This window comes from Serinus canaria, chromosome 14 (assembly GCF_022539315.1).
Source record: "Serinus canaria isolate serCan28SL12 chromosome 14, serCan2020, whole genome shotgun sequence".
Classification (NCBI taxonomy): Eukaryota; Metazoa; Chordata; class Aves; order Passeriformes; family Fringillidae; genus Serinus; species Serinus canaria.
This window is the reverse complement of record NC_066328.1, coordinates 15,143,076-15,170,267: the sequence shown is the minus strand read 5'-3', so window position 1 is coordinate 15,170,267 and position 27,192 is coordinate 15,143,076. Positions and strand designations below refer to the sequence as shown.

The 27,192-nt window shown below is 54.8% G+C and overlaps 1 protein-coding gene across 1 annotated transcript in view; it reads left to right on the top strand.

Annotated features, from left to right (window-relative positions):
• The window catches only part of PKD1 (polycystin 1, transient receptor potential channel interacting), a 78,448-nt gene that overhangs the window by 14,756 nt on the left and 36,500 nt on the right, over nt 1-27,192 (top strand). Inside the window, exons 2-9 of the mRNA XM_050980023.1 lie at nt 16,283-16,354; nt 16,838-16,909; nt 18,184-18,353; nt 20,307-20,975; nt 21,210-21,393; nt 25,100-25,314; nt 26,248-26,360; nt 26,440-26,566. Of these exons, the coding sequence (XP_050835980.1) occupies nt 16,283-16,354; nt 16,838-16,909; nt 18,184-18,353; nt 20,307-20,975; nt 21,210-21,393; nt 25,100-25,314; nt 26,248-26,360; nt 26,440-26,566 (1,622 nt within the window). The remainder of the gene's footprint in view (nt 1-16,282; nt 16,355-16,837; nt 16,910-18,183; nt 18,354-20,306; nt 20,976-21,209; nt 21,394-25,099; nt 25,315-26,247; nt 26,361-26,439; nt 26,567-27,192) is intronic.

Genomic DNA, 27,192 nt, shown 5'->3' with positions numbered 1-27,192 from the left:
TTCAGGTGAATCAACCCAGGGCCTGAGGAAGATTTGAACTGGCTAATTAAGAAAAGATTTCTGAGAGGAAGAATCATTACCAGTGTCATTCTCAGCATGTGTGGGGAGTAGACAACAACTTAATACATTTTGTATATTTAATATTGAATGTATTTATATTATTTATGAATATTGGACTGGGAAGGAAATGTGCCTTGGCTGTGCAAATGCAAAGAAAAAGAGAAGAAGCAGCACAAACAAGGTCCTTGAAGCCACCTCAGCCTTACTCTGAGTTCTCCCAAGGAATGGAGTGTTCCAACCCTGTTCTGGTCCCATATACAAGGGAATGGCCACCCCAGCCTGGGGTGCCTCAGCAGCCTGTGGCAGATGGAGAAATCAAACAGGGCACTTTGGGATGTGCCCTGTCCTTGGCAATGTGGCAAAGAAATCATGGGAAAAGTGTCACAAAAACTGCAGGGAAGAGCTGCTTGCCAGAGAGATGGAATAATTAAAGGAAAGGGGTGCCTGTGGTAGAAGGGAAAATGCTGATTGTGGATCATCAGCTGTCTGTGACTTTGCTGCTGTAAGAGGGTGAATGGCCAGGCTGTGTATTTGTGCTGGCAGTGAGAGATCCCTGCAATCACAGCCCTACCCTGTTTAGCTTTGCTACTATTTGGAGGAGCTGTGCCAGGACTTATTGGAATCCCCCAGGCAGATGTTTAGAAGGTCTTTTAAAGCTGGTGGGGCAGTGGGATCAGAAACCCTCGCCTGGTCTCCAGAGAAATGGGCTTTGTTTGAAAACAAGGTCCACAGTGGGATGCTGAAGTGTGTGAGGTGTTTTGTACAGCAGTGTTTAATGGGATCAGGAAAGGGATCCCTCCCAGTAGTATTTGCAGGTATTAAATCATTAAGGAGATTAGCAGAGTTGCAAGACCTTTTTTTTTTTTTCTCTCTAGACAGTTTATTCCACATAATGATGTTCTTATAAAAGGATTAGAGGCATTGCTCCTGTGAGAGAGGGGAACAGGCACGGTGGTGATCCTCCCTTTAACAGATCCCTGACAGGAGCTGTAGTCTGAAGTGAATGGAATTATCCTTCCTCTGATTCCTCAGAGGGAAATCACAGAGTCATGGAGTGCTTTGGGCTGGACCTTAGAGACCATCTCAGTCAGGGACCCTTCCACTGGACCAGGTGGCTGCAGACCCTGTCCAGCCTGGCCTGGGGCACTCCAGCTGAGTCTGCATTGTGTGTTTTATTTGAGGGAGAGGCTCTCTTTCCCCAGGCTGACCAGGGAAGGCAGCAGCAGCTCCCTGTGGGACAGGGATGTGTGCCCAGCCCCTGGCAGCAGCTCTGTGCCTGCTGTGGTTCCACCAGAAGCAGACTGGCACTCCTTCCCATAGGCTGTGTCCTGTGCTCTCCTCCTGTTTCTCCTGGGTCTGGGCTGACAGAGATGCTCAGGAGATGAGCTGTCCTTGTCCTGGAGCACCCACAGCTGTGGATAGCCTGTGTGCCAGCACAGGGGATGAGACCTAGCTCTGGGCTGGGCAGGGTGGAGGCTCAGAGCCTTCCCTGTCCTTCCCCAGGGCTCCATGGAGGTTCTCATTGTCCCCAAGGAGGAGCACACCCGTGTTCTCAGCCTTCCCTGTCCTTCCCCTGGGCTCCATGGAGGCTCTCATTGTCCCCAAGGAGGAGCACACCCGTGTTCTCAGCCCTCCCTGTCCTTCCCCAGGGCTCCATGGAGGTTCTCATTGTCCCCAAGGAGGAGCACACCCGTGTTCTCAGCCTTCCCTGTCCTTCCCCTGGGCTCCATGGAGGCTCTCATTGTCCCCAAGGAGGAGCACACCCGTGTTCTCAGCTCTCCCTGTCCTTCCCCAGGGCTCCATGGAGGTTCTCATTGTCCCCAAGGAGGAGCACACCCGTGTTCTCAGCTCTCCCTGTCCTTCCCCAGGGCTCCATGGAGGTTCTCATTGTCCCCAAGGAGGAGCACACCCGTGTTCTCAGCCTTCCCTGTCCTTCCCCTGGGCTCCATGGAGGCTCTCATTGTCCCCAAGGAGGAGCACACCCGTGTTCTCAGCCCTCCCTGTCCTTCCCCAGGGCTCCATGGAGGCTCTCATTGTCCCCAAGGAGGAGCACACCCGTGTTCTCAGCCCTCCCTGTCCTTCCCCAGGGCTCCATGGAGGTTCTCATTGTCCCCAAGGAGGAGCACACCCGTGTTCTCAGCCCTCCCTGTCCTTCCCCAGGGCTCCATGGAGGCTCTCATTGTCCCCAAGGAGGAGCACACCCGTGTTCTCAGCCCAGGGTGGCTCTTTCCAGAGCTGCACACGAGTCCTTGGGGCACAGGAGGCTCTGCAGGGGCTGAAGGGCTGCACAGGAGCTGCACAGGAGCTGCACAGGAGCTCTTTTACAGCCAGCCAGGGGGGCCTGCCCGAGCCAGAGGTCAGAGGGAAATTGTTCTTGTTGCTCTGCACAGGTGGAGATCAGTCCAGGCCAAGGGGGAGAGTTGAGCTGAGGGGAGCAGTGCAGGCAGCTTATCTCCAGGTCAGCTGCATCTTTCCAGGAGAAGCTGATGACTTGGTTGAAGCATTCTTCCAGAGCTCTTTCCAGGGATCTGTCCTTGGGTCTCCACCCCAGATATGCTGCAGGGTGGGTTTCTCAGCCCCTGATACTTGGCAGAAGTGTGGACAATAACTCTTCTCAGGCAGATCACGTTGTGGTTTTGGCTCTCTCCTGTCTGGAGTTCAGGTTTTCAAAGGAATGGGTAGAACTGGATGTACAAGTCCTGCTGAGCCCAGGAGGTCCAGACCCTTCCTGGCTTGTGTCACTCCAGCTGTGTCACTGCTGAGGAGTCACTTGTGTCACTGGAATCCTTGGAATTTCAAGGGGCTGTTGGATATTTTAGTGTCCAGCACGTGGGAGTGGGTGGATCCTGGATGGGTCTGTTGGTCAGGGTGGGTCCAGAGGAGGACATGGACAGGCTCCTGTGCACAGGGGTCCAGAGAGAACCAGAAATGTGCATCACCTGCACGTGATCTGACTCGAGGGCGCTCTGACGAGTAGTCTAGGTGAGATACTGGGAAGAAATTCCTCCCTGTGAAGGTGTGGAGGCCTGGAAGTGTCCAAGGCCAGGCTGGATGGGGCTTGGAGCACCCTGGGTTAGTGGAAGGTGTCCCTGCCCATGGCAGGGGATGAATTGGGTGGTCTTTAAGTTCCTTTCCCACCCAAGCCATTCCAGGGTTCTGTGAACTGTGACAGGGATCTGGTGGTTTTCTGTCTCCCAACCCTGTTCTGAAGGTCTGCTAGAGGGGCAGCTGAGGCCCAGCAAGCTGCTCCTTTTCCTCTGTACCTACTCTGGGGCCTCTGAACATCAGTGTTTTTGAAGCAGAAATATTCTGACTGCATCACAGAAGACTTCCTAATGCTGAAAGGAAGCAGCCCAACCACACACATTATTAATGCCAGAAACATGCAAATGGCTTTTGTACGGGAACCAGCAGCTCTATATTGGGTTCTAATTGGGTTTTGTTTTCAGAAGGAAGATATTTAAGGTTCTATAGTGAACAGGCTGCAAAAACATTGAGAGCAGAGCCCTCCAACCCAAACAACCACATTTGAAAAAGGCTGGGGGAGCTGGAATCAGGGATTAGGGGAAGCCTGTCCTTTGGCATCTTCAGGCCAGGTCCCTGTGCTCTGTCTGTCCCTGGCTCTGGGCTCTGCCCTGCCCTCTGATTTACAGCACTGAACATCAACCGGAGCTGCTGCTGAAGGAATTCCTCGAGTGTTTCTGTTCCAGTAGGGATTTGTGGGCCTGACTTTGAGTTATGGAGCCTTTGTGCTGGAGAGATGTTTACAACTAAACTTGGAAACCCTTTCTCCCATGGCTTCCTGGAAACACTGTTATCTCAACCTTCAGGAGGAACTTCTGCACAGAGACCACCCAGGACTCAGAGCTACCTGTCACCAGAGCCCCTCTGCTGCCCCTGGTCCTGCAGGGAGCCTGAATTTGGGCACGGGTTGGGCTGAGCCCTCAGCACCTGCAAGGGCTGGATCAGTGTGGAGCAGCAGAGATGGACACATCCTCATCAGCAAAGTTTCTGCCTACACGTGTGCTGCCTTCAGCCTGGTGGACAGCAGAGTTCTGCCCTCGTTTCTGCTGGGTGAACATCCCTCCTGAGGGCCTGCAGGATTCTCCCTGGTACCACTGGACTCGTTTCACTCCTTCCCTTCCTGCTGCTGGTTCAGGCTGCCAGGTGTTTCCTTCCTTCTTCCCCTGGAGCTGGCTCTGCATCCCCTGCTGTTGGTGCTCCTGCTTTCCTTCAGAGGCTTTTTTACATTTTATTTTGAGCATCAGTTGCATTGTTATCATATTGGCATCCTGCCAGTTAATGATCACTGCATGAGGAGGGGACAATGTCCCTGTTCTGTCACCTGCCCCCTGGCCACACCAGGTGGGCCACCAACAAACCAGTTCAACCAGCAAACCAGTTCAACCAGCAGACCTGCAGGGCCACAGTGGGAAGCAGCTCCTTTTGCTGCTGTGATGGATGCTGCTTTTCAGAGGGGAAGGAGAAACACCGCTGCTCCTTGTCTCTCCTGGGATTTCCTTTAGCACAAGGAAAAATTGGACACCTGGAAGAAATGTGGTCCCCAAGCCTACCTGAAAGGGACCTCAGGGAAGGGGATGTCAGTCCCCATGGCAGAAGTGGGAGCCTGGCTCTGGGGGAGGGAAGGGGAGCTGGACAGAGGGATGGGACTGGAGCAGAGCTGGACAGTGGAATGTGACCGGAGCAGAACTGGACAGGGGGATGTGACCAGAGCAGAACTGGCCAGTGGAAGTGGCCGGAGCAGAGCTGGCCAGTGGAAGTGCCCAGAGCAGAACTGGCCAGTGGAAGTGCCCAGAGCAGAGCTGGCCAGTGGAAGTGGCCAGAGCAGAGCTGGCCAGTGGAAGTGGCCGGAGCAGAACTGGACAGGGGGATGTGACTGGAGCAGAGCTGGCCAGTGGAAGTGCCCAGAGCAGAGCTGGCCAGTGGAAGTGGCCAGAGCAGAGCTGTGCTCCAGGCAGGAGCTGGCCCAGCGTTACATAACGCACCAGAGACACGTTCAAGTGATTAATTTGAGGCTCTGGCAGCCGCTTCCCTGTAATAATATTTTAAACATTACTTTTCCACTGGCCCTTGCCAGCGATCGTTATTTTGCGCTGTGGAGGCTGTAAAATTTCACTTCAAGGATGGGTTTCACTCCCGTTACAGAATGTGTCTGGAATGTGCAGATGTTTCCTTCGGGGAATAGGGAGCCAATGGGCTCTAACACATCAGCCCTGCGGGGAGGACTCAACGTGCTAAGCAGCCCTATTCACAAAATCCCAAACAAACACACACACACAGAGAGCCCACGGGGCTGCACTGGGCATGGACACCCAGGGTCTGCTGGAGCTCGGGAGGGTTCTGGGCTGGGATGGTCACAGGGGGCTCCCTCAGGGGGTCTTACACAGTCCCTGATTTCTGGAAGAGTAGTGCAAGCTTTGGCTGGCTGGGTGCAGATAAGGTGGTTTGGAATGGTGTGGTCACTGAGGTGCCTTCCAGCCCAAACCGTTCCGGGTTCTGGAAGAGGGCAGGGTGAGATGGGATGTTGGGAAGAAATCCTTGACTCAGAGGGTGGCGAGGCCCTGGCACAGGTCGGCCAGAGCTGGAAGTGTCCAAGGCCAGGTTGGACAGGGCTGGGAGCACCCTGGGATAGTGTTGGGATTGGAGCTGGATGAGCTTTAAGGTCCCTTCCAACCCAAACCATTCTGGGCTTCCATCATTAACCTCCCACGGGTATCCAAGGGCTGTGCATGTCAAGGACAAAGCAGCTGCTGTGAATGTGCCAGAATTAGAGAAAATGGGAAGATGGGATTAATTGCACAAAAAAAAAACCAGATTGCATGGAGAGTGGAAAGGATTGAAAATTGCTTTTTATAGAACAGCTTCAAATTAAGGAGCTTCGAATTAAGGCTGTAACCATCCCTGAGGGATATGTGGTAGGGCTGGTCCTCTTTTAATAGGATGATACAGCAGAGCATTATTTTTTTTACTTCTGTAATTTTCTCTTTCCTTATCATCTTCACTGCAAAGAGGGTGAGAACAAAGACTTGGGGCATCAGGTCCTTAAAGAGGAGCCCTTAAAGGGTCAGTGATGGACCCAGGGAAAGCTGCAGAGGGACTTGGGAGGGCCAGGACATGGGGGAATGGCTTCACACCAGCACAGGGAGGGTTAGGTGGGATACTGGGGAGAAATTCTTCCTGTGAGGGTGGTGGAACACTTCCAGGGCACATGTTGCCCAGAGAAGCTGTGGATGCTCAAAACTCTGCCTCTGGCATTGTGAGAGCCTGAATGAGCAGTGGAAGCTCTTACAGAAAATGGATATACAAGAAAATGAAATGGAAAGAGAAATGTTGGTTGTGAGGAGCAGTGTGGGCTCAGCTCAGGCCCATTGAACACTGATGAACAAAAGAACCTTAAGGAAAAGTCTCTGTCCAGCAAGGCTGGGAAGAGTAGAGTTTTTCCAAGTATATTGGGAATTAAAGCAGTTATATGATACTGGTCTGTTAATAGATGAACATGGTCAAGTTATCAATGAAGATACAGAAAAGACAGCAATGCTCGGTAAATATTTCTGTTTTCTATTTGGAAAAAAGCCAGGTGATGTATTTGTATCATATGAGGATGATGAAACACTTTCCACTCCAACAGTAACCGAGGAGGATGTTAAACAGCTGCTATTAATGTTAGACCTTCTTAAACCAGCAAGTTCAGATATTTTGCATCCAAGAATTTTAAAAGATCTGGCTGAAGAGTCCTCTGGGCTATTAATGTTCACTTTTAATGGATTTTAGGGCCTTAGGGAGATTCCCAGGGACTGGATCAAAACAAGCATGGTGCCAGTGTTGACAGAAGGTGAATGGGGTGGTACAAACATTCATTAGCCCAACGTCCTGATTTTCTGTCCCAGGGAGAAACAGTGCTGTGCCTAGCATGGCATTAGCTAAAAATCAGGGGGGATGGTGTAATTAGTGGCAGTCAACATGGAAAATCCACTTATGGAAAAAAGCTCTCTCTGCCTTTTAAGTAGCTTTGCAGATGGAGGAGCAGAAGATGCTGACGTTGATGTAATACACATCTGATTTCTGCAAGAAGTCAGAATTTGAATTCTGAGTCAAGTTTTTGAGTTTGACTCAATGTCACATGTATTTGTGACATTGGAATGAAAAAAGTCAACGCTGCAGCTGTTAAAGGGATTGAACATTGGCTTCAGAATGTTTCATAGAACGATAGACTTGACCCAAGTGATTGTTTGGGTTGGAAAACCCCTCCAGGCCATCCCGTTCCAGCCCCCTGCCATGGGAAGGGACACTTCCCACGAGATCAGTTTGCTGCAACCCAAACCTTTCAATGATTCTCAGTCTTTATGAGGATGGGAGCATCCTCTGGAAGGCTGGGAGCTGCCTGCTCGGGCTTGGGCAGGAACAGGATGTGGAACTGTGTGGGACCCGATGGTTTGCAGTGTTTGAGCTGTTGGGATGAGCCATGGAGAGCAGCCCTGAGCATCCCTGGGTTGTGCCAGGGCTGCAGGGAAAGCACCCCTGGGTTGTGCCAGGGCTGGGGGTCTGAGCCTGCTGCACTTTTTGCTCTTTTGCTCCCAGCCCTGCTGCTCTGGGGGTTTTCTGTCCCAGGCAGTGGCTGTGAGCCCAGGGCTGTGCTCAGCATCACAGAGAGCACCAAAGTTTACTTTGGGCTATTTTTAAACATATCAAGTACTAATCTGACTGCCCCAAATCCATGAGTTTTCCCTCTGGGAGGAAGAAGGTAAATCAGGAGGCTCATCAGCTCTCCAGCACAGGCTGTGCTGTAAAATCCTGCTCAGAATTGGTGTCCATCACTGCCAGGAGCTGAGTGGGTTCTCCTTTCTTCTTGTCCTTTTCCTCATCCGTGTTTTAGGGAACATCCCGTGCTGGAGCTGAAGGGTGTTGGTGAGAGCCTGAAACGGGGAGCCCCTGAAATGAAATGTTGTTGGTAAAATGTATTGGAGATGAAAATCAAGTGACAGACAGGGCTGAAATAGACACAAAACTGTTTTTCCTCAGCAAACCCAGGAACCTGGAAAACTTGGAGGTGTTGGAGGGGGCTGTTAGCTGAAGGCTGGACAGATTGGGACTGTCAGCTCTGAAGGAGAAAGGTTTGAGGAGCGTTACCTGCCCTGGGAGGGGACAGTCCAGGGAACAGGGGCACTGGGAGGTTGTGTCCTGGTCAGCACTGAGGCAGGTCCTGGCAGGTCAGTGTGGAGCCAGGCTGGTTCCATCCCCATCCACGTGCCTGCAGGTGCTGTAGGCTGGGGAATTTGGGAGCAGGACGTGGAGCTCAGACTTTGCAAAGGGCTCCGGAGGAAATGGCCAAACCCCTTTCATTTGGTCTGCCCAGCTTTGTGCTGCTCCAGCAGTGGAGGGGTGTGGTGGCACTGTCCTTCAGCCCCCTCTGGCTTTGCCATGAGGCTGTCCTGTGTTTCTGGATCCAGTGTGCCCTCTGTGTGTCTGCTTTACCTGCCAGGAGAGGCTTTGCTGCTGTTTCTCCTAAATCCTCAATCCTTTGTGAGCTCCAGGGCTTGGAGCAGCCTGGGCTAGTGGAAGGTGTCCCTGCCTGTGGCAGGAGGTGGAAGTGGCAGTCTGGAAGGTCCCTTCCCACCTGGAGCATTGCAGGATTCCTGATCCCTGTGAGGGCTGGGTTTTGCTGCTGGTGGCTTTGTTTTCCCTTTGTTTGTGCTGCTGGTGCCTGACAACGCTCTGGCTGCTCCGTGGGGGAAATGGGAGAGTTATTTCCCAGCTGTTTGAAGAAATGGCTTTTGATCTGATGCTGCCTTATCAGTCTCACATTCTCTCAGCTGGGTTGTGCTCTGAACTCAGCTCAGAAGTGGCATGAAGGTTTTTACAGGTCTCCCTGAGTTCTGGAGGCTCAAGCCTGGTTCGTGGCTCTCATTCTGTATCAGTGATGCCCAAATTGTTCCCCTGTTCCTTTTGGGGTACAAAACACAGACACCCCAGAAGGTGTCCAAGGAACAGCTCATTCAGAGTTCAGCAGTGTTTGCAGCTGGGATGTGTGCTTTGGAGAGGACTTCCTGGAGTTCTCCATGTCCCTTGGCTCCAGCTCCCCTGTCAGCTCAGTGTCACATCCCTGTGATCAGTCCAGCATTATCCCGAGCCCCCTGCATCCTGTGAACCCTGCCTGTGGCTCCTTGCCTGTGGATTGCAGAATTCACAGTGCTGGGGCTAAATAGAATTGGGTTTTACTGTTTCTCACATCCCCAGAGGACAGCTGTCCAAGGGAAAGCCTCACTTACAAAATAAATACAAATTGAGTCATAAAAAGCCAGGATGCAAAGATTATCTTTGCCATTCCCTGTCCCAGTGGTGAGTTAATATCAGTAATACCGAAACATTTATTGAAAACTCTTCACTTTGTGTAAGGGAGATTAAGCCCTGAGTAACTCAGCTGTGTAATCCCTAAATTACAGCTTCCAGAGGGCTCCCTTTTTATGGTAAAATCAAACCTTCCTGGGCTCCTAAGAGCTGACTTGGGGCCGTGCTGGGTTCTCAGGAGGGCAGAGCTGGGCCCTGGAGTTGCTGTGTGCTGGCACACAGGGGCACAGGAGGTGGGAGCAGAAGAGTTTTGGGGAAGGAGTGGGATCTGCATGGAAAGCAGTTGGCTTTGGGCTGCAGGAGGATCTGCTTGAGCCGTGCCACGTGGGCTAGGAAGATAGCTGGATTTATCACATCTTTGCTGCTTTGCAGACTTTCCATGAGACAAATGAGTGTTTGCAGGGCTGACATTTCCCTGGCTGGAGCTGCAGACAGCTCGTTACAGACAGCAGCTTGGTGGCAGTGTTTGGGCTCTGGAGCTCTCTGCTGTTCCCATCCTTGCCCTGGTGCCACAGGGCTGGCTGGTGCCTGAGCTTTCTCCTTGTTCTGTGCCACCTGAAGTCACCCCTGGGCAGTGAGGGAAGGAGCAGGGCCGGTGCCAGCCCCGGGCAGTGCCAGCTCCTGGTCCCTCAGAGGGTGGGAGGGACCTCTCAGAAAGGTGCCATCCCTCTGTCCCCCTCCCTGTCCCCTTCCTGGCCTCCCCTGGCTCCCCTGGTGTGCCCCCCTCACCTCTGGCTCCGTTGTTTGGGTGTTGGGGATGTAGAGATGGAATCAGCTCAGGGGTAACTTGTAGGAGCAGCTGAGCTGCGGGTCCTGGCTTTTGGGAGCCCCCTGGCAGCCCCCTGGAAGGGAGAGGGATGGAGCACAGGGTGCCACGGCTGCAGGACAGCCCTGCCAGAGCATGACGTCCTGCCTGAGGTCACACATCCCCTTTGTTCCAGGCTCGGTCCCTGCTCGGCTCCACAGCCTTATTTGGGAAGGTCTGCAGGGAGCTGCTGCTGCAGGGCTCTGGGGAGCTGCTCCTGCAGCACAGCTGCTCTGCACGCAGCTCCCACCTGCAGGGAGCCCTTCTCCTCACCCTGCTGGGGCTGCCCTGGCCCTGGTCTGAGTGCCCTGCGTGTGGCAGGGATGCCCTGGGTGTGGCAGGGATGCCCTGGCTGTGCTTGGGATGCCCTGGGCGTGGCAGGGATGCCCTGGCTGTGGTTGGATGCCCTGGCCATGACAGTGATGCCCTGGTTATTGTGAGGATGCCCTGGCTGTAGTTGGGATGCCCTGGCTGTGATTGGGATGCCCTGGCTGTGGCTGGGACACCCCAGCCAAGGTTGGGATGCCATAACTGTGGTTGGGATGCCATAGCTGTGGTTGCAATGCTCAGATCACAGCAGGGACCCCCTGGCTGTGCTGGGGTGCCCTGGCAGTGGCAGGGGTGCCCTGCCTGTGCTTCCTGCAGTGTTTGCAGCCTCTCCTCCTGCGTTTGCTCCAGGCACAGGAGCAGAGGGAGTGTAGGAGGGACTGTGTCACCTGGGGTGCCCCGGGCTCTCAGCTCAGTTCCCTGCTGCTCAGAGCACAGGCTCTCACAGCCCTCTCTCCTGAGCTGTGGAGAGCCTTGGATTTACTCCTGCAGATCCAAGGGTTTTGTTGTGCTGGTGCTCAGGGAGAGGCTTGAGCAGGATGAGGCAAGGCTGTGAGGTGAGGGAGCAGCGTTGCTTCATCCTCCTGCTCGGGGAGCCCACGGTGGTGGGGTGACCTGCTCGTGGTCCTGCAGGAGCTGGGAGAGACCCCTGGCTCTGCTCCTGGCCCTGCTGCCCTGTGAGGGTGGGCTGGGAGGGCTCTGCTCTCTTCAGGAGAGCACAGGGTGAACAGGACATGGCAAAGATGCTCCTCCTGCCTCTCATTTCCCATCCCAATCAGGATTTTGCTGTAGGGAGACAGACATTCCATTTTTGGATGAATTCTTGTGAAAAAGTTTTCTGGGGGCAAATTCCTCAGGGAGAGCCAAGGACTTGGGCCAGCACTTGAAACTCATAAATTCAACAAGAGCAAATAAATTGTCATGGTGCTGTGCCAGCCTTGGGGAGATGAGGGTGCTCACAGGGAAAGGCCCCTCTTGGTGCTTGGTGCAGCTCTTGGGGGTGCACCCAGGTGCAGCTGGAATCCTTTTGCCTTGGAAAATCCCTGCTTCAGCATGACTGCAACCAGTGACTGGGGCTGCAGGTCTCCACGTGCCATTTCCCTCCTGCCTGTGTGGAAAGGCAGAGAGCTCCTGGAGCAGGAGAGCTGTGAGGCTGTTCTGCCAGGCAGGGTGTCCCTGCCCCTCCTGCAGGAGCCCAGCATTGCTCCCTGTGCCCAGCACACAGGAAAATCCCTGCTTTTCCAGATTTCCAGAGCCATTTGTGGAAATAATCTCTATCATCACCTCTGCACAGAGTGCTGCTGCTTCTGCAGTGCTTCCTTGGAGAGGTGCAAGCCAAAAGACGAAGGAAAAAAGGAATCTGATCAGCAAAAACCTGTAATTTTTCCTGGCTCAGGCAGGCAAAAGCCCACAGAGTTTTTTTCCTGCTCTTTTCTGGAGGGTCTGTTCTGTGTGTCAGGCAGGATCAGCTCTGTGCTGCCTTTTGTTCCTGGGGACAGGCAAGTGTTTGCCATGGCAACCTGGGAGGCAGCCTTGGGGCAGCATCTCTGGGCACTTTGTGGATCTGGCAGGCCGTGGAAGGCTCTGGAAGCTCTGGGGTTCTCTGTGCCTCACCAGCCATCTCTCGTGTCCCTGTGCTTGTTCTCACTGGTCACAGGGTGTGGAACAGTGCAGCCTGGCTTCTCACAGAATCCTGGAGTGCTTTGGGTTGGAGGGGACCCTAAAGCCCACCCAGTGCCACCCCTGCCATGGCAGGGACACCTCCCTCTGTCCCAGGGTGCCCTGTGCAGCCTGGCCTGGGACATTCCAGGGGTGCAGGGGCAGCCCCAGCTGCGTGATGGGGTAAGAAATGGGAGCAGTGCTGGGAGCTGTGTTTCCCCCTGGGGCTCTGGAAACCTGTGTTTCCCCCTGTGTTTCCCCCTGTTTCTCCTGCTCCAGGAGCTCTCTGCCTTTCCACACAGGCAGGAGGGAAATGGCACGTGGAGACCTGCAGCCCCAGTCACTGGTTGCAGTCATGCTGAAGCAGGGATTTTCCAAGGCAAAAGGATTCCAGCTGCACCTGGGTGCACCCCCAAGAGCTGCACCAAGCAGCAAGAGGGGCCTTTCCTGAGGTCCCCCCAGGAGCCTCAGCCTTGCTGGTGGCTCTCAGACCCGGGGCTGGGCTGCTCTCCGGGGCCCTGCTCTGCCCCAGCTGCGCAGGCTCCTCTCGCTCAGACCTTCTCCCTCTCTGGATGCTTTTCCCATTACTGTTCTGGCAGGGCTCCCTGCACCAGAGGGGCTGGGGAAGTTCTGCCCTGCCTCTGCCTCCCTCCCTTTTGGAGAGATGGAGGCAGAGCCCACAAATGACATAATGAGAGCATGACATCAGCCTTGGCAGCGTGGCCGCCCCTGCTCTGCCCAGCTTCGTGTGTTCTGTGGAAGGAGGGAGCAAACAGCAGTGCCCAAAGGCAGCCTGGCCTTTGGGCACTGCAAAAACCCCTGGGCTGGCACTGAGGGGGCTCCTGGGCATCAGCGAGGGATGGAGGGGGTGGCACTGAGCCCTCCTGCCCCCTCCTGCTGCCCTCAATCCTCTCCTTCCCTCCCTCCTCCATCAGCACTGCTGCGGGGCAGCAGCTGAGAAAGGAGCCAGTTCTTGGTGCCTTTTCCTCCAGAATTCCCCCAGAATTGCCAGGTCCATGGGCAGCAGGTCGGGCTGGCGGGGTGTGTGCTGGATCCACCCTCCCTGTGGGTATGACAGCTCAGGGATGCACCAGCATCACACAGGGAGTCCTGGTGGGGCTGGGATGGAGCTGAAGGCTCTCAAGGCTCAGGCTGACGCCCTTGTTACTGAATATTCCCTTATTTCCCAGAGCTTCACCTTCCTCACTGGAGCACCTCCCTTTTCCAGAGCGTTCCACTCTCTCCCTGAGCTGGGCTGGGAGGTGGAACGGGGTAGTGTGGGGAGCTCTCAGTGGCACAGCTTGAGCCCTGTGCTGCAGCTCGGTGAGTTCTGGTGCCCCATGTCCCACAGAGTGACATTGTGTGGCTCCATTTTGCAGCACTGAGCAGCTGTGACTCGTGGCTGCCCTTTTCCAGGAGGCACAGCGTGTTCCCCAAGCCCCCCAAACCTCAGGAAAGGACATTTTTCCTTCTCCTGGTGAGGAGGGCTGTGTGTGCAGGGAATGTCAATGGAGAGCCTTGTTTGCTGCTGGCTTCAGCTCTGCCTCGAACCTGCTCTGAATTTCCTCTGGCCTGGCAGTGGGCTGGGAAAACACAGTCGTGGCAGTTTGTGGTGCCGCCAGGCTGAGCTCAGTCCCACAGCCTTGCCTCGGCTTTGATTGCTCAGTGTTCCCTGGTTTGTTTTTTCTCTGCAGCCCAGCTTGCTCCCCAGGCCCCTCTCCCATGCCAGTGATGGAGGATTTTCCATGCAGGGTGCAGAGGGAGCAGTGGAGAGGGCAGCTCGTGGCTGGAGGTGGCAGGCAGTGGCTCCTCCACCATTCCTCACTCCTCCCAGCAGCTCTGCACCCAGCAGGTCAGGGAGGGGAAAACTGAGGGGTTTTATCCCCTTCCTCACGGGATCATGGGGAACCAGCAAGGGAGCTGCCCTGGATTGCGGGTAGCAGTGGGTGCCAGCCTGGCCTGGGTGGAGCTCAGCAGGGTCTGTGGGTGTGGGAGCCAAGGGCTGGGGATCCCTGAGCTGCAGTGGAGTGACAGAGTGCCAGGGTTGGTTGGGGTGAACTGCAGCCTCCAGGGGTTCAGCCTCTGGAGCTGAGCCCAGCTCTCCCCTGGGAGATCTCTGCAGGCTGGGCTCTGGCTCAGGGTGGTCCCAGGGGTGAGCTCAGCTCCTCACACCTGATGTCAGGGAATGCAGGATGAGCAGGATCAGCCTGACATCTCCTTTATCAGCAAGTAAAGGACAGCAAGGCACAGGAGCCCTCTCCAGCTGTGAGACACGGCAGTGCTGGCACCCCAAGGACAGGATGTGAGTGTCTGCCACCTTCCCCAGCTCCCCCTGCAGCACCTTGGAAGAGGCTCCTGGAAATGGCAGAGCCCTGTTTTTGTAGCAGCTGGATGGTTTGTTTTGGAGGTTTTGCTTGTCTGGGCGAGGAGCAGGAAGGCATCTGAGCTGAAACTCCCATTTCCTGTCCTTGGACTTGAGGTGCTGCCTGCAAACCAAATGGGTGACTTCCAGGTGTTTCAGAGCAGAAGGGAAATATTTGTGCTGCTCTCCCTTAGGGTGGCTGCTTGGAGGTCTGGTCCCTCTGGCCCTCCCCACACGGGTGCAGCAGGGACAGAGGGGTTCAGGGGAGGTGGAGCTGGAGCATCCCTGAGCAGGGTCTGTCCTGGCTGCAGCACCTGGCTTCCAGTCCCAGGCTCCGTGTCATCTTCCAGTGGGAGCTGCCAGCAGATTTGGGGTGGCTTTGCTGTCCCCTGTGCAGAGTGGGGCTCAGCCAGGGATGCTCTGTGCTCCTGCACTGCTGTCCCAGCTGCTCCAGTCACTGGTGTGATCTGATATTTTTGTTAATATCCTTTTTCTAATGTATTTACTGAGCTGGTATTTTCCACATTTCTTGGACTTCTGTATTGGAGTTGCTGGTGAACTCTTCTGAATCCACTCTCAGCTTGGCAAATAACTCCCAGACAGCAAAATCAGGGAAAATAAACCTTTTAAAGAGACATCCATCCCTGTCACTTATCCCCAGTTTCCTGGAATCGTGCATCATTTTCCTGCCAGTTTGGCAGAATTAGTTTCGTTTGGATAAATGAAGTTTAAATGTCAGATCAAACCAAGAAATAATTGATTATGGGTAAAAATAACAGCCAGGAGAAGTGAGAGGAGGTGTTTGTAGGAAAAATGGTGAGAAAGGAGTATGGCAAAGTGTGTCCAGCCCTGTCCTCTCCTGGGAGCTCAGCCAGAAATGCAGGAAGGGTAAGAACCATCCCATGGGCTTGGGGGAGTGTTTGGATGCTGCTAAAAGGAAGTTTAGGCCAAGGGAGATTTTTCTGAAAAGGAATGGTGAAGTTTATTGGGAGCAAGTGGAAACTGATGAGCAAAACTTGAGTGTGGGGAGGAGGATGGTGGGTGAGGAGAGAGCTGGGCTGGACAGGGACACTTTGGTTTGGATGAGCTGAAGGCTCTGGGTGCTGCTGGGAGCAACTGGAGACTTTTTTAAGCAATGTTCCTTTTAGAATGGCAATCTGTCCTGATTTCAAACAGAAAATATTCTGTATTGCTGCTGCTTCTTCCATTTTAAGCTTTTCCAAAGAGAGACAAAACGAAGTTTGAAACGTGGAGTTGACGCATCAATTGTGTAATTACTGATCAGGGCTTTGGCACCAGAAACACACTTGGAAGTTCATCAGAAATTTTTCTCCGAGTTAATTACTACTTGAGTCTAAAGTGCTTCTTAATGACTTCTTTGAGCACAGATTAGACTTGGGTATCTTTTGAGAGGATGCATCACATTCAGTGCCACGGTGTAATTGCTCCAGGTGTGCTGCAGAGCGGGGGCACGTCCTGGGGCTCCTGATCTCTTTTTACAGGTTACCTGAGCAGCAAATGCTTTATGGCTTTGGGAAAGGTGTTTTCTTTGGCTGGGACAAATGCTCTGCCTTCAACACATCCCGTTTCCAGTCAGGATTCTGGCTGGGGTTGGGAGAGAGGCTCTTCTGAGGTCTGGTAATGGAGGTGTGACAAAACGGGCTTGAACGAAGGCTGAAAATGTGTTTTTTCTCTTTCCCTAGGGATCTTTCCAATAACAGGATCAGTGGTTTAGATGTTGAGCTGTTCAGAAGCCTGACTTCTCTGGCAAAGCTGTAAGTACTTGCTGTTCCCCCCAGTCCTCCCAGTGCCCCCCAGCACGGCTGAGCTGGGCCTGGCTCGTGTTGCACTGGTTTGCTTTGTTCTTGCTCCACCTCATCTCCCCAGCCCCTCTGCTCCTGTCCATGGGCTCCTTCCCTGAGGCCTTGAGCTGCTCACTCCAGGGATGTGGGAATTGTTGGCATTTGGAGCTGGGCAGGGTTTCACCTTCTGTGCTGCTGGGTAGAGAGGAGCTCAAGGCCAGAGAAGGAGAATTATCACAAGATGTCTGAGGGTACTGGAAGGACCTTAAAGTACATCTTCCACTACCCCAGATTGCTCCCAGCCCTGTCCAGCCTGGCCTGGGGCACTGCCAGGGATCCAGGGGCAGCCCCAGATGCTCTGGGCACCCTGTGCCAGGGCCTGCCCACCCTGCCAGGGAAAAGCTGCACTGACAAGGAAGTTGCTTCTAACATGATGAACTTTTCTCTCTTTTACAGAGATATAAGCCACAACCAGATTTCTACATTAGAAGATGGAATATTTGATAATTTATTTAATTTAAGTGAAATGTAAGTTCATCTTTGTTTCCCAGATCTTTATTTAGAGCTTTCCCTTCCTTTCCTGCTGCTGGGGGAGGCTGTGCTGACCTAGAGATATTGGGCAGGTGCCCACCCAAGCAGCTGCTTTTTGGGGTGTCTCCAGTTCCTTCCTCATGCTCTTGGGTCCTGTTGTCCGTCAGTCCTGAGCTCTTCCTGGCCTCTGCCTCTGTCTCCTGGTATCTCCAACCTCTGCCACTGCCTTCCTGCCTTCCTGGCTTCTCTCCCACACCAGCTCTGCTGAGGTTCTTGTCTCTGACCATGTCACACTGTCCTGTTTGCATGGTCCCACCTGGGGCCTGGAGCATCCAGTGGTTCCTGCAGCATGGTAGGTCCTGACTGAGGTGTCCAAGCCACTTGAAGATGTTGTCCTGAAGTGATTCAAGTTTTCAGGTTTTGTTTTTTAATGGAAGTCTTTTGATGTTATGTGAAGGGAGGTGAGGGGCAGCCACACATGTCCAGGAGGGATCTCTGAAGTCACAGCACAAGTGGCAGCTCTGTCTCTGGATGAGGCAGAGGATTAACCCTGTGCAAGCCCTCCTGGCAAGAGAGAACAGCTCAGCCCCACTCTGTCCCTGACAGGACACAAGGAGCATCCTCAGCTCTGCACCTGGGCTCCCCAGTGGCTCTGGAAGGACACAGAGGCCCAGGGCTGGCTCCTGGGGACCTGTCCCTGCTCAGCCTGGTGGCACAGGGGTGCTCTCAGCCCTGCTGGCATCAGCTCCACACAGAGCTCCAGCTCTGTCCTGCTCCCAGCTGAGTGCCAGAGGCTGTCATTTGATCAAACTTAGCTACAATTGAAGTTTCCCTCTTTTCATTGAACTGCCACATGGAAAGATTATCATTGACTTTGCATTTCTTTTTTTGACAGATGAATTTTATTCTCTTAGCTATTTTTTAATGGGGCTGTAAATAGTCTCCCCGAGCAGGAGAGGCTGCCCTCATACCCTGGGGCTCTTGCATGGCAGATTATTTTAGATATATGATTGTCTTTGTCATTTGCTTCTAATTGCAACAATTATTTGTAGAGTTAAAAAAGTACTTGGAGTACTTGCCTAATTCTAGCCTCTGGAAAAATCTTGTTAATTATTGCTTGATTCCCTATTCATTAACTCCTCTCCCAGTTATTCCAAAGCCTCTCAGTGGAGTGGCACAGATGGGAACAGGGAGGGCTCGGCACGCTGCTGTAATTAAGGCATAGCACATGTCACATTAATCCCTAACTTGTTCTGATCTCCCTCTGACAGAAACTTAAGTTGGAATCCATTTGTTTGTGACTGCAAACTGTCCTGGCTGCCCCGCTGGCTGGAAGAGAGGAAAGTGAGAGTCCTTGAGGCATCAGACACCAGATGTGCCCACCCCCCCGAGGTGGCCAACCTGTCCCTCTTCGATGTCCTGCTCCTCAATGCCACCTGTGGTAAGGAGAGGCTGTGATGGAGCTGGCTGAGTGGGAGTGCTGGGCTCGGGGCAGCTGGGGCCTTTCAGACCTTCAGTGACCAGTTCTAATCTAATTAATCAGGGGTTGGTCACAGACTCTGCCCTGGTGCCCAAGGACCAAGGCAGTCACACCAGGGCTGAGATTAGCCCTGAGCACAGAGCAGACACCACAGGGCTCTGTGATGTGACCTGCAGCCCCAGGCTGTCATTCTCCCAGGGTGTGACCAGGCTGAGCTCCAGCACTGAAACCTCATGGGAGGTGGTGGCACCTGAGGACGTGCAGGGCTCCACTTTGGGAGAGAATGAACACTGCCCTGATCCACAGCCACCTGCTCCAGGGGCATTCTGCTGGCTGCTTGGCCAGGAGAAATGTCAGGCAGTGATTCCCTGGAAAAGGGAGAGCCCTAAGGAAATTGATCCTGCCTGGATGCTTGGTTATTCTGGAATAAGAGCGAGGGAGGGAGAGCAAGGGCTCCCTGTGGCAGGCAGCAGGCTTCTCCTTTAATCTGGGGCTGTGTGACAGGAGGATGCAGGGATGAGGAGCCAGAGCTGTGTGACAGGAGGATGCAGGGATGAGGCTGAAGGACCCAGCTGAGACTGGTGGGAGCCAGCTGAGCTGCCTGGTGAGGCACAGTGTTCCCCAGGACCAAAATCCAGGTGGTGGTTGTTCCTCTTCCCCAGCAAAGCTACCCCAGCTTGCAGCATCTTGCAGGAATTATCAAAGGGAAAAACACTTGGCGCTGTTACTGCTCTTGATAATTAGTTGTTCCCTCTTGAACTACTTTAAGCCAGTGTGGAAACAATAATGTGAGGCTGCCTTCTGGGTAATTCAGTGTAATGGGAGTAGGCTGGGACAGCCTGCCAGCTCCTGACAGCTCTCAGTGACCGGCAGGGGATGAGGAATGACCAGGCTGCTGGTGGAAAACAGAGCGGTTCCCGTGCCGTGCTCCTCTCCGGGGACTGCTCTTAGGAGAAGTGGCTCAGCCTTTGCAGGAAGGCCTTGGAGGAAGCTGGACAGCTGGATGGGTTTGATCTGGGAAGATCACTCGAGGCTGGAGCTGTTGAGATGTTTGGGGGAGATGTTGTAGCAACCAGCAGCGGCGGCGGCGGCGCAAACGTGGCCGGGCCACGTGGGCAGAGGTGGAGGGAGAGGCCCTGCCTGGGTGTTTGTGGCAGGGAAATGTCCCACCCCTGCAGGCCAGGGAGGGGGGATGGCACTCAAGGGAATGAGCTGTTCCTCTGGGCCTGGCTCTGTGTCCAGGTGTGTCCCTGCTCCCTGTCCCAGCACGTGTTGTTCCCATGCATCCTTCCCGTGGGCATCCCTGCACCTGGGCCTGGCATTGCCCTGCTCTCCAGCTCCACATTTTCCTGCAGGGAGGGAAACTCTTGGCTCTCCCCATGGAGATAGGTGCCCCAGGGAGTGGGCCTGGTGGAGGGTCCATCAGTGTCTCCCCAGTGTGTCACTGCCCAAGGTTGTTTGGTTTTGGATTTGCTGCTGGAGGTCCCAGGCAGCACATGGTGAAACATTCTGCACTGACTGAGCCAGGGTACCACCAAAGGACATCCTTTTGTCATGGTCTCACTTGGTAACGAGTCCTGTGGGCTCCTCTGAGTGTCAGACTCAGTGGCTCCATGTCCCATGGGAGTGTCAGGCTCTCCAAAGCCCTGTTGTATTTACTGAGTGCTGCTGCTCCATAAATCTGTGTGACTGGCTTGTTATTTCTGTCATCACTAATTAGCATAAAGAGTTTGGAAACTGTTGCTGGGGGATTAAAGACTTCCCAGGCAAGTCTGAAAAAGGAAACACTCAGAGTAGGAGCTGAGCAGGAGAATTGCATTCCCAGGAGTGTGGGGTGGTTCTCTGGGAGGGTCTCACCAATCCATGGCGCCCCAGAGTCTGTTTTGCAAGAGGATCTTCTGTTCTGTCCTGCAGGAGCTCAGTACATCACGTGTCTGACAGGAAACTACACCGAAGAAGCTGAGCTTGTCATCCTCTTCACATCTGTCCACCCTGGGAACCTCACTGAGGAGACCTGCAGTGCCCTCTGTTACTCCCAAGACCAGGAGTATGGGGCTTTCAGCCCCCAGGGGCAGTGTTTGTGTGGAACTGCCCACGGAACAAACTCTTCCTCCGGCTGTTTGCCGTTTTGCACTGAGCATTTGTCTGGGCAGGGCTGTGCTGGCCCCTCGCTCGTCCCCTCGCCCTTCCAGGCACAGCTGCCTGTGTCTTTCACAGGACTGCAGCCCCGCTACAGCCTGCACCAGCCCGTGCTCTTCAATGTCAGTATTCCCATTGCTGCCAGCACTTTACTGTGGGACTTTGGGGACCAGAGCCAGGTTCTCAACAGCACTGCACACTCGGCTGTGCACAGCTACGCCTTACCCGGCCGCTACAACGTCACTGCCACCCTCCTGCTGGGCTCCAGGCTCCTGCAGGAGCAGGCAGAAATCGAGGTGGTGGCTTCACCCCAGCAGCTGGAGCTGCTGTGTCCTTCCCTGGTGGTGGCCAACGAGAGCCTGGACATCCGGATCCGCAACAGAGGTGGCACGGGGTTGGCAGTGCTCTACGGGATCACTGCGGAGCCTGGCGAGCTGGCCAGGGGTGAGCAGGGCTCTGGGCTGGGTGGCACTGCCTCCTGGGTCCCCTGTGCCTCCCCTCCCAGCCAGGGGGGCTCCTCTGGGCACTGCTGGCTCCCTGGCTGAGCGCTGTTTTGCGCTTTAACAGCCATGGGGTGTGTTGGCACCAGGGCTGGCACATTCCTGCAGCCTCTCTGCCCAGATTGGGTCGGGCCGTGTGGCCCACAGGGAGGACATCACCCTCATGTTCTTTCTGCAGCAGTTCACCCCATGTGCCCCCCTGAGGGCTTGGTTTTCCCGGGAAACAACCACTGCTACCAGCTGGTGGTGGAGAAGGCGGAGTGGCTGGAGGCGCAGCGGCACTGCCAGGAGCTGGGCAACGGGGACCTGGCTTTTGTCAGCAGCCCCGACATCCAGAGCTTCCTGGTTGCTCATGTCATCAGGTGAGCGAGCAGGGCCAGGGCTGGCATCACCTAGGCACGGGGTTTGGCTTCCTGAGGGCAGAGGGATCTGAGTGTGAGGAGTTGGTGAGGCTGCTGAGCAGAGAGGGGGAACGAGCAGAGCTCGAGCCCTTCTGGACTTGGTTTCTTTCCTTAAAGGCTGGGGAGGGGAGAAGGGGAATGGGGCAGAATTACTGCTGGGAATTGAGAGATTGTTGGGCCTTGTGTGCCCTGTGTTTGTGCCTGTGGATGCCTCTGAAATGTGAAAAGGGATCCTGTGCCCTTAGACACAGCTGCAGCCCAAAGCCCAGACCCTTTCCCCTGCTGTCTCTCGCCCTGGGAAGCAGCAGTGCTCCTCTCCAGCAGCATCTGTTCCACCTCAGCACTGGGCTTTCTAAACAGAGAGTGCTGCAAGTGTCAGCCTTTGATTAAATCCGCCCCTCTGAGTGCCCTTTCTCCAGCCAGCCATTCCGGGGGAGGGAGGACAACCAGGAGAGCTCTCAGGGCCTGACAGCCCTTGTCAGCACTCCCAGCTGCAGCTGTGGGAGATGGGCTCCTCACAAACACATCCAGAAAGCACATGGGAGGGAGCAGCTGCCTGTGACGTGGGCTTTGAGTGCTCTGCCTCCAGGGCTGGCAGCTCCTGCTCCCCAGCCTGTACCTGTACCCCTGCCCTGCTCCCTCACACAGGGCTGCATCCTCAGGCTGCAAACGTGTGCTCCCTGCTCTGGGGAAGGGAGGCTGTCCCTCACACGGGTCAGGAGCTGGGCATGGCTGCTGGGGTGAGGCAGGGAGCTGGGATGTGGCAGGGAGGTGGCCATGGCTGCTGGGATGTGGCAGGGAGCTGGGATGTGGCAGGGAGGTGGCCATGGCTGCTGGGATGTGGCAGGGAGGTGGGATGTGGCAGGGAGGTGGCCATGGCTGCTGGGATGTGGCAGGGAGCTGCTCATGGCTGCTGGGATGTGGCAGGGAGCTGGGATGTGGCAGGGAGGTGGCCATGGCTGCTGGGATGTGGCAGGGAGCTGGGATGTGGCAGGGAGGTGGCCATGGCTGCTGGGATGTGGCAGGGAGCTGGGATGTGGCAGGGAGCTGCTCATGGCTGCTGGGATGTGGCAGGGAGCTGCTCATGGCTGCTGGGATGTGGCAGGGAGCTGCTCATGGCTGCTGGGATGTGGCAGGGAGCTGCTCATGGCTGCTGGGATGTGGCAGGGAGCTGGGATGTGGCAGGGAGGTGGCCATGGCTGCTGGGATGTGGCAGGGAGCTGCTCATGGCTGCTGGGGTGAGGCAAGGAGCTGGGATGTGGCAGGGAGCTGCTCATGGCTGCTGGGATGTGGCAGGGAGCTGGGATGTGGCAGGGAGGTGGCCATGGCTGCTGGGATGTGGCAGGGAGCTGCTCATGGCTGCTGGGATGTGGCAGGGAGCTGGGATGTGGCAGGGAGGTGGCCATGGCTGCTGGGATGTGGCAGGGAGCTGGGATGTGGCAGGGAGCTGCTCATGGCTGCTGGGATGTGGCAGGGAGCTGCTCATGGCTGCTGGGATGTGGCAGGGAGCTGCTCATGGCTGCTGGGATGTGGCAGGGAGCTGCTCATGGCTGCTGGGATGTGGCAGGGAGCTGCTCATGGCTGCTGGGATGTGGCAGGGAGCTGGGATGTGGCAGGGAGCTGCTCATGGCTGCTGGGATGTGGCAGGAATCGCGTGTGGAGCTGCTGGGCTGCTGAACCCACCAGGCTGTTCCCCAGCTGCTGCCCCACAGCCTCTGCTCCCCAGCCCCCTCCAGCCCATGTGTTTATTTTATTAATCCATGCAGATAAACACGAAGGAGGCAGCTCCAGGATGTGATTTCCCTGCTGATAAAAGGCGAATGGGCCGAGCTGCAGGGTTTTGGGACATGCAGCTTCCATAGTTTCTTATGGGAAGATGGCAGAAGCTGGAGGCTGTTTCACATTAGGGCACTGGGCAGGTCTCCTCTGCTTTGCTCCTGGAGTGGGATGGCCTCCCCAGGAGCAGCATGTGCTGAGCTGGTCCCTCCCTGCCTGCAGAACAGAGGATGGGACCATCCAGGGGACCCCGCTCTGCCCAGGCTTGTTCTGCTCCTCCTGCCCCAACAGGGCAGCTCAGTCCTTCCCCACAGGCAGAGGAGAGCTCAAACCTTGCTTTAAAAAAGCTCGTTCAGAGTCCTCCTGTTTGCCCTGCAATGGAATGGGCTGGGCAGTGGGGCAGGGTGGGAGCCAGCCAGCAGCTTGTCTTTTAGTTATTCCTTTCTTTCTTACTTTTTGATTTTTTTTTCCTAATGACTTGCAGTTAGATCATAGCTGGAATTAGAAGAGGAAAATCTCCACTGAGTTTTCCTGATGGCAGCAGGCAGGCGGTTTCCTACCCTGCTCTCCCTAATTCCCTGCCAGTGGTTCAGGAGCAGAACACAGCCCTTATTTATTTTTTAATCTCATTTGCAGTGAAAACTACTGATTCATGGAACAAGTTATTTTTGTCATCATTTTTCAGCATGACCTCATGAATCATTTCATCTGGCGTGAGCCTGGGGGTGGAGAGGCACCAGTTAGCACCAGTTATCTCCCCAGTCTGCCTTGCAGAGCTGTGGTACCACCCTGGGAGCATTCTGGGGCAGGCAAGGGCAGGGCTGGATTGATTTCCACCTGCAGGAGGGAGTGTGGAGGAGCTGAGAGCTTGGAAGGGTGCAGGATGTTAGTATGGAGAAGTTAATAGAAGTTAATATGGAACAAATGCCTCCCTTTCTGCTGGGTGAGATTAGAAATGGCTCTCCAGGGTCTTTGTGGCCACAAGAGACCTCTCAGCACTTTCCACCAGGATCTCTGCTGGGATTGAGCCAGTTTCCAAATGGAGCAGGGACATTCCATCCCCTGAAGGAGCCTGGCAGTGTGTGCTGTGTGTGGGGTTCAGCTGCCTGCAGTGCTCCAAGCTCTGCTTGTGCCCTCTGGCTGCTGCCTTTCCATGGTGCCTGAGGAGCTCCTCATCCCCAGGAGCTGCACCCAGGAGAGCTCCCAGACCTGGCACTGCTGAGCTTTAACCCTGCACTGGTGCCAGTCCCAGCTGCAGTGGAGAACAGGCTGCTGGCAAATCCCCCAGGTGTGCCCAGGAAAAGCACAAGTTTTCTGAGGGATTCAGCTTTCCCAGGCAGGTCTGAGTGACCAGATCGTTCCTCTCAGGTGGTGACTCCAGACAGAGTCTGGGAGGGTCATTTGGTGGCAGAGTGCAAGTCAAGCTGCTGGTCACAGAACAGGGAATCATGGAATGGTTTGGCTTGGGAGGGATCTTCAAACTCATCCAGTTCCACCCCTTTCCATGGGCAGGGACACTGCACTGTCCCAGGTTGCTCCAAGCCCTGTCCATCCTGGCCTTGGACGCTTCCAGGGATCCAGGGGCATCCACAGCTTCTCTAGGCACCTGTGCCAGGGCCTGCCCACCCTCACCAGGCTCCTGGGGCAGAGCTGGGATGGCTGGAGGAGAGCAGTGGAGGGGCAGTTCCTGAGCTTCTGCTGGCACAGTGGATACTGAAACCCTTCAGTAATTGAAGGGCTCCATGACAGCCCGATGGAGCTGTTATTATTTTTAGAGAGAACCATAGATGGCAGCTGTCCCAGCTCTTTCTAATACTCATGATTTCCTGAAATCCCCCCTCCCCCTTCTTTTTTTTTTTTTTTTTTTTTTTTTTTTTTCCCTTTTTTGCAGGAGCCTCGATGTCTGGATTGGATTCAATGATTTTGCAAGCTCTGGAGCGCAGCAGCGAGGGGAAGGATTTAATCTGGAGAGCTGTCAGAACTGGCTGCCAGGAGAGCCCCATCCCTCCAACGCTGACCACTGCGTGCGCATGGGCCCCACGGGCCAGTGCAACACCGACCTGTGCATGGCCAAGCACAGCTATGTCTGCGAGTACAAGCCACCAGGTGGGCTCTGCTGGCCCTGCTGCTGCCACCAGGGCTGGGCAGGGGTCCCCTCCCTGGCACTGGGGTGGAAAAAGAGGGATAAAGAGGGATAAAGAGGAGTGTGTGGAGAGGCTCCTGCAGTGTGTCACCACAAAACGAGTGTGACTCGCAGCAATAGTGCCAAACCCAACTTCTAGAAACCCAACTTCAGCCCAAAAGGAAGAGTTTGGCTTAACTCTGATCTTTGCCATGAGCAGAAGGAGACAGGGGAGCAAAGTTCTGAGGTAAACACTGGAAACAGCTTTTCCCTCTTACTTGAGCAGTCTCTGCTGCTGCCTGGATCTGAGGCCGTGCTGCTGCCCTGGTGGCTTGGTGTCCTTCACTGTGTATTCTGGGAGATGTTGGGGTGGCTCAGAAGTTGGTTAGGTGAGCTGGGATGCGCAGGTTTGTGGTTACTCAGCTTTCCAAATCTTCCCCACCGGTGTCGGAAGAAAGAGAAGTAGGATGGACATGAAAGAGGGGAGAAAGTTTACATAAAAAGGAAAAGCCAGAGTGGCAGCAGCAGCTGGCCAGTCCCCAGAGAGCCAGCAGTGTTTGCCACTGCTGGAAGCCAGTTGGTCGTGGCCACGTTGCCCAAGAAGTCCAGGGGCACAGGGAGGATGACAAGGTGCACCTGGTGCTCAGAAATTCCAGGCACATCATTAGTTGTTGGAAAGGGAGAATTACTTGCACAGTTCCTAGAAGCCAAAATTGCTGAACATGGCAAATGAAAATGTTATTTGTGCTGGATGAGAAAGAAGTCAAGATACCTGTAAGGAGAAAGGAGATAGAGGATTATGGAGCTGCTGCTCTCCTGAGTGGTCCAAGCCCTCCTGCAGCTTGACAGGGTGGAGGGAACGGCCTCAGGCCCAGCTGGGTCTCACAGCTTTGTTCCAATATTCCCTTTGCAAACAGGAGTTCTCCTGAACGCCGAGAACTTCTTTGAGGGAGATGCTGAGCTGGCCCCAGGCGAGGCCCTGAGGAACGTGAGCGAGGCCGTGGCAGCAGAGCCGTGGCAGGCTGAGGAGGTGAGGGGGGTCTGCTCCTCCTGGGCTGCCCAGGGACCCCTGGGGACACGGGCAGGTGAGAGCTGTGCGTGTTCTGCAGGTGCTGGAGTTCCCAGAGCTGGCCTTCAGGCACCAGGGCTTTCTCACTGCCCTGGAGTTCGGGACACAGGAGCTGCACCAGCCCGTCCAAGTGAGGTTCCAGCTGCACAGACTGGTGGATGGAGAAGGTGAGGCTGCTCCTCAACGCCTGTGGGGTTGTTGGAGGTGACACCATCAAACTGGGGCTGGCCTTGTGGCCCCTGTGGTCCTCTGACCCCTAAGGGCTCAGAGGTTTGGTTCTGTTTCTGGAGGAGATCACAGTGTGGGACCCACAGCCGTGGGGCAGGGGTTGTCCTGGAGAAAATAACAGGGAGAAACCTCTCTCCGTGCATGAAGAGAGTGTAAGGACCATGTGGAGGAGCTCATTAATCTTCTGAGCTGTGCTTTTTGCTTGGTGAAGACACATGTCAGATGGGAATGTGTTCTGGTCCATCTGGCCCCACGGGTTAACGAGGAAGAACATTTTCCTGAGCCCATTTCTTCCTGATGGATGAGATAATCTAAAAAGCCTTTTATTCCTTGTACAACAGCTCAACAGTCACAGTTTTGGCAACAATTAATTCTGCAGCAGAATGTTTGTTGTAGCCGTGGGGTTGGCTGGTTACAAAAGGATCTTTTCTGACACTGACAAGCTGATACTTTGACATGGAAACATTAACTTCAGAAAAGTTGCTTAATGTGTTTTCAATGTCAAGGCCAGCTCTTGCTTTCACTTGGACTGGCTTTTGCTGCAGCACAGATCCTTTCAGATTGC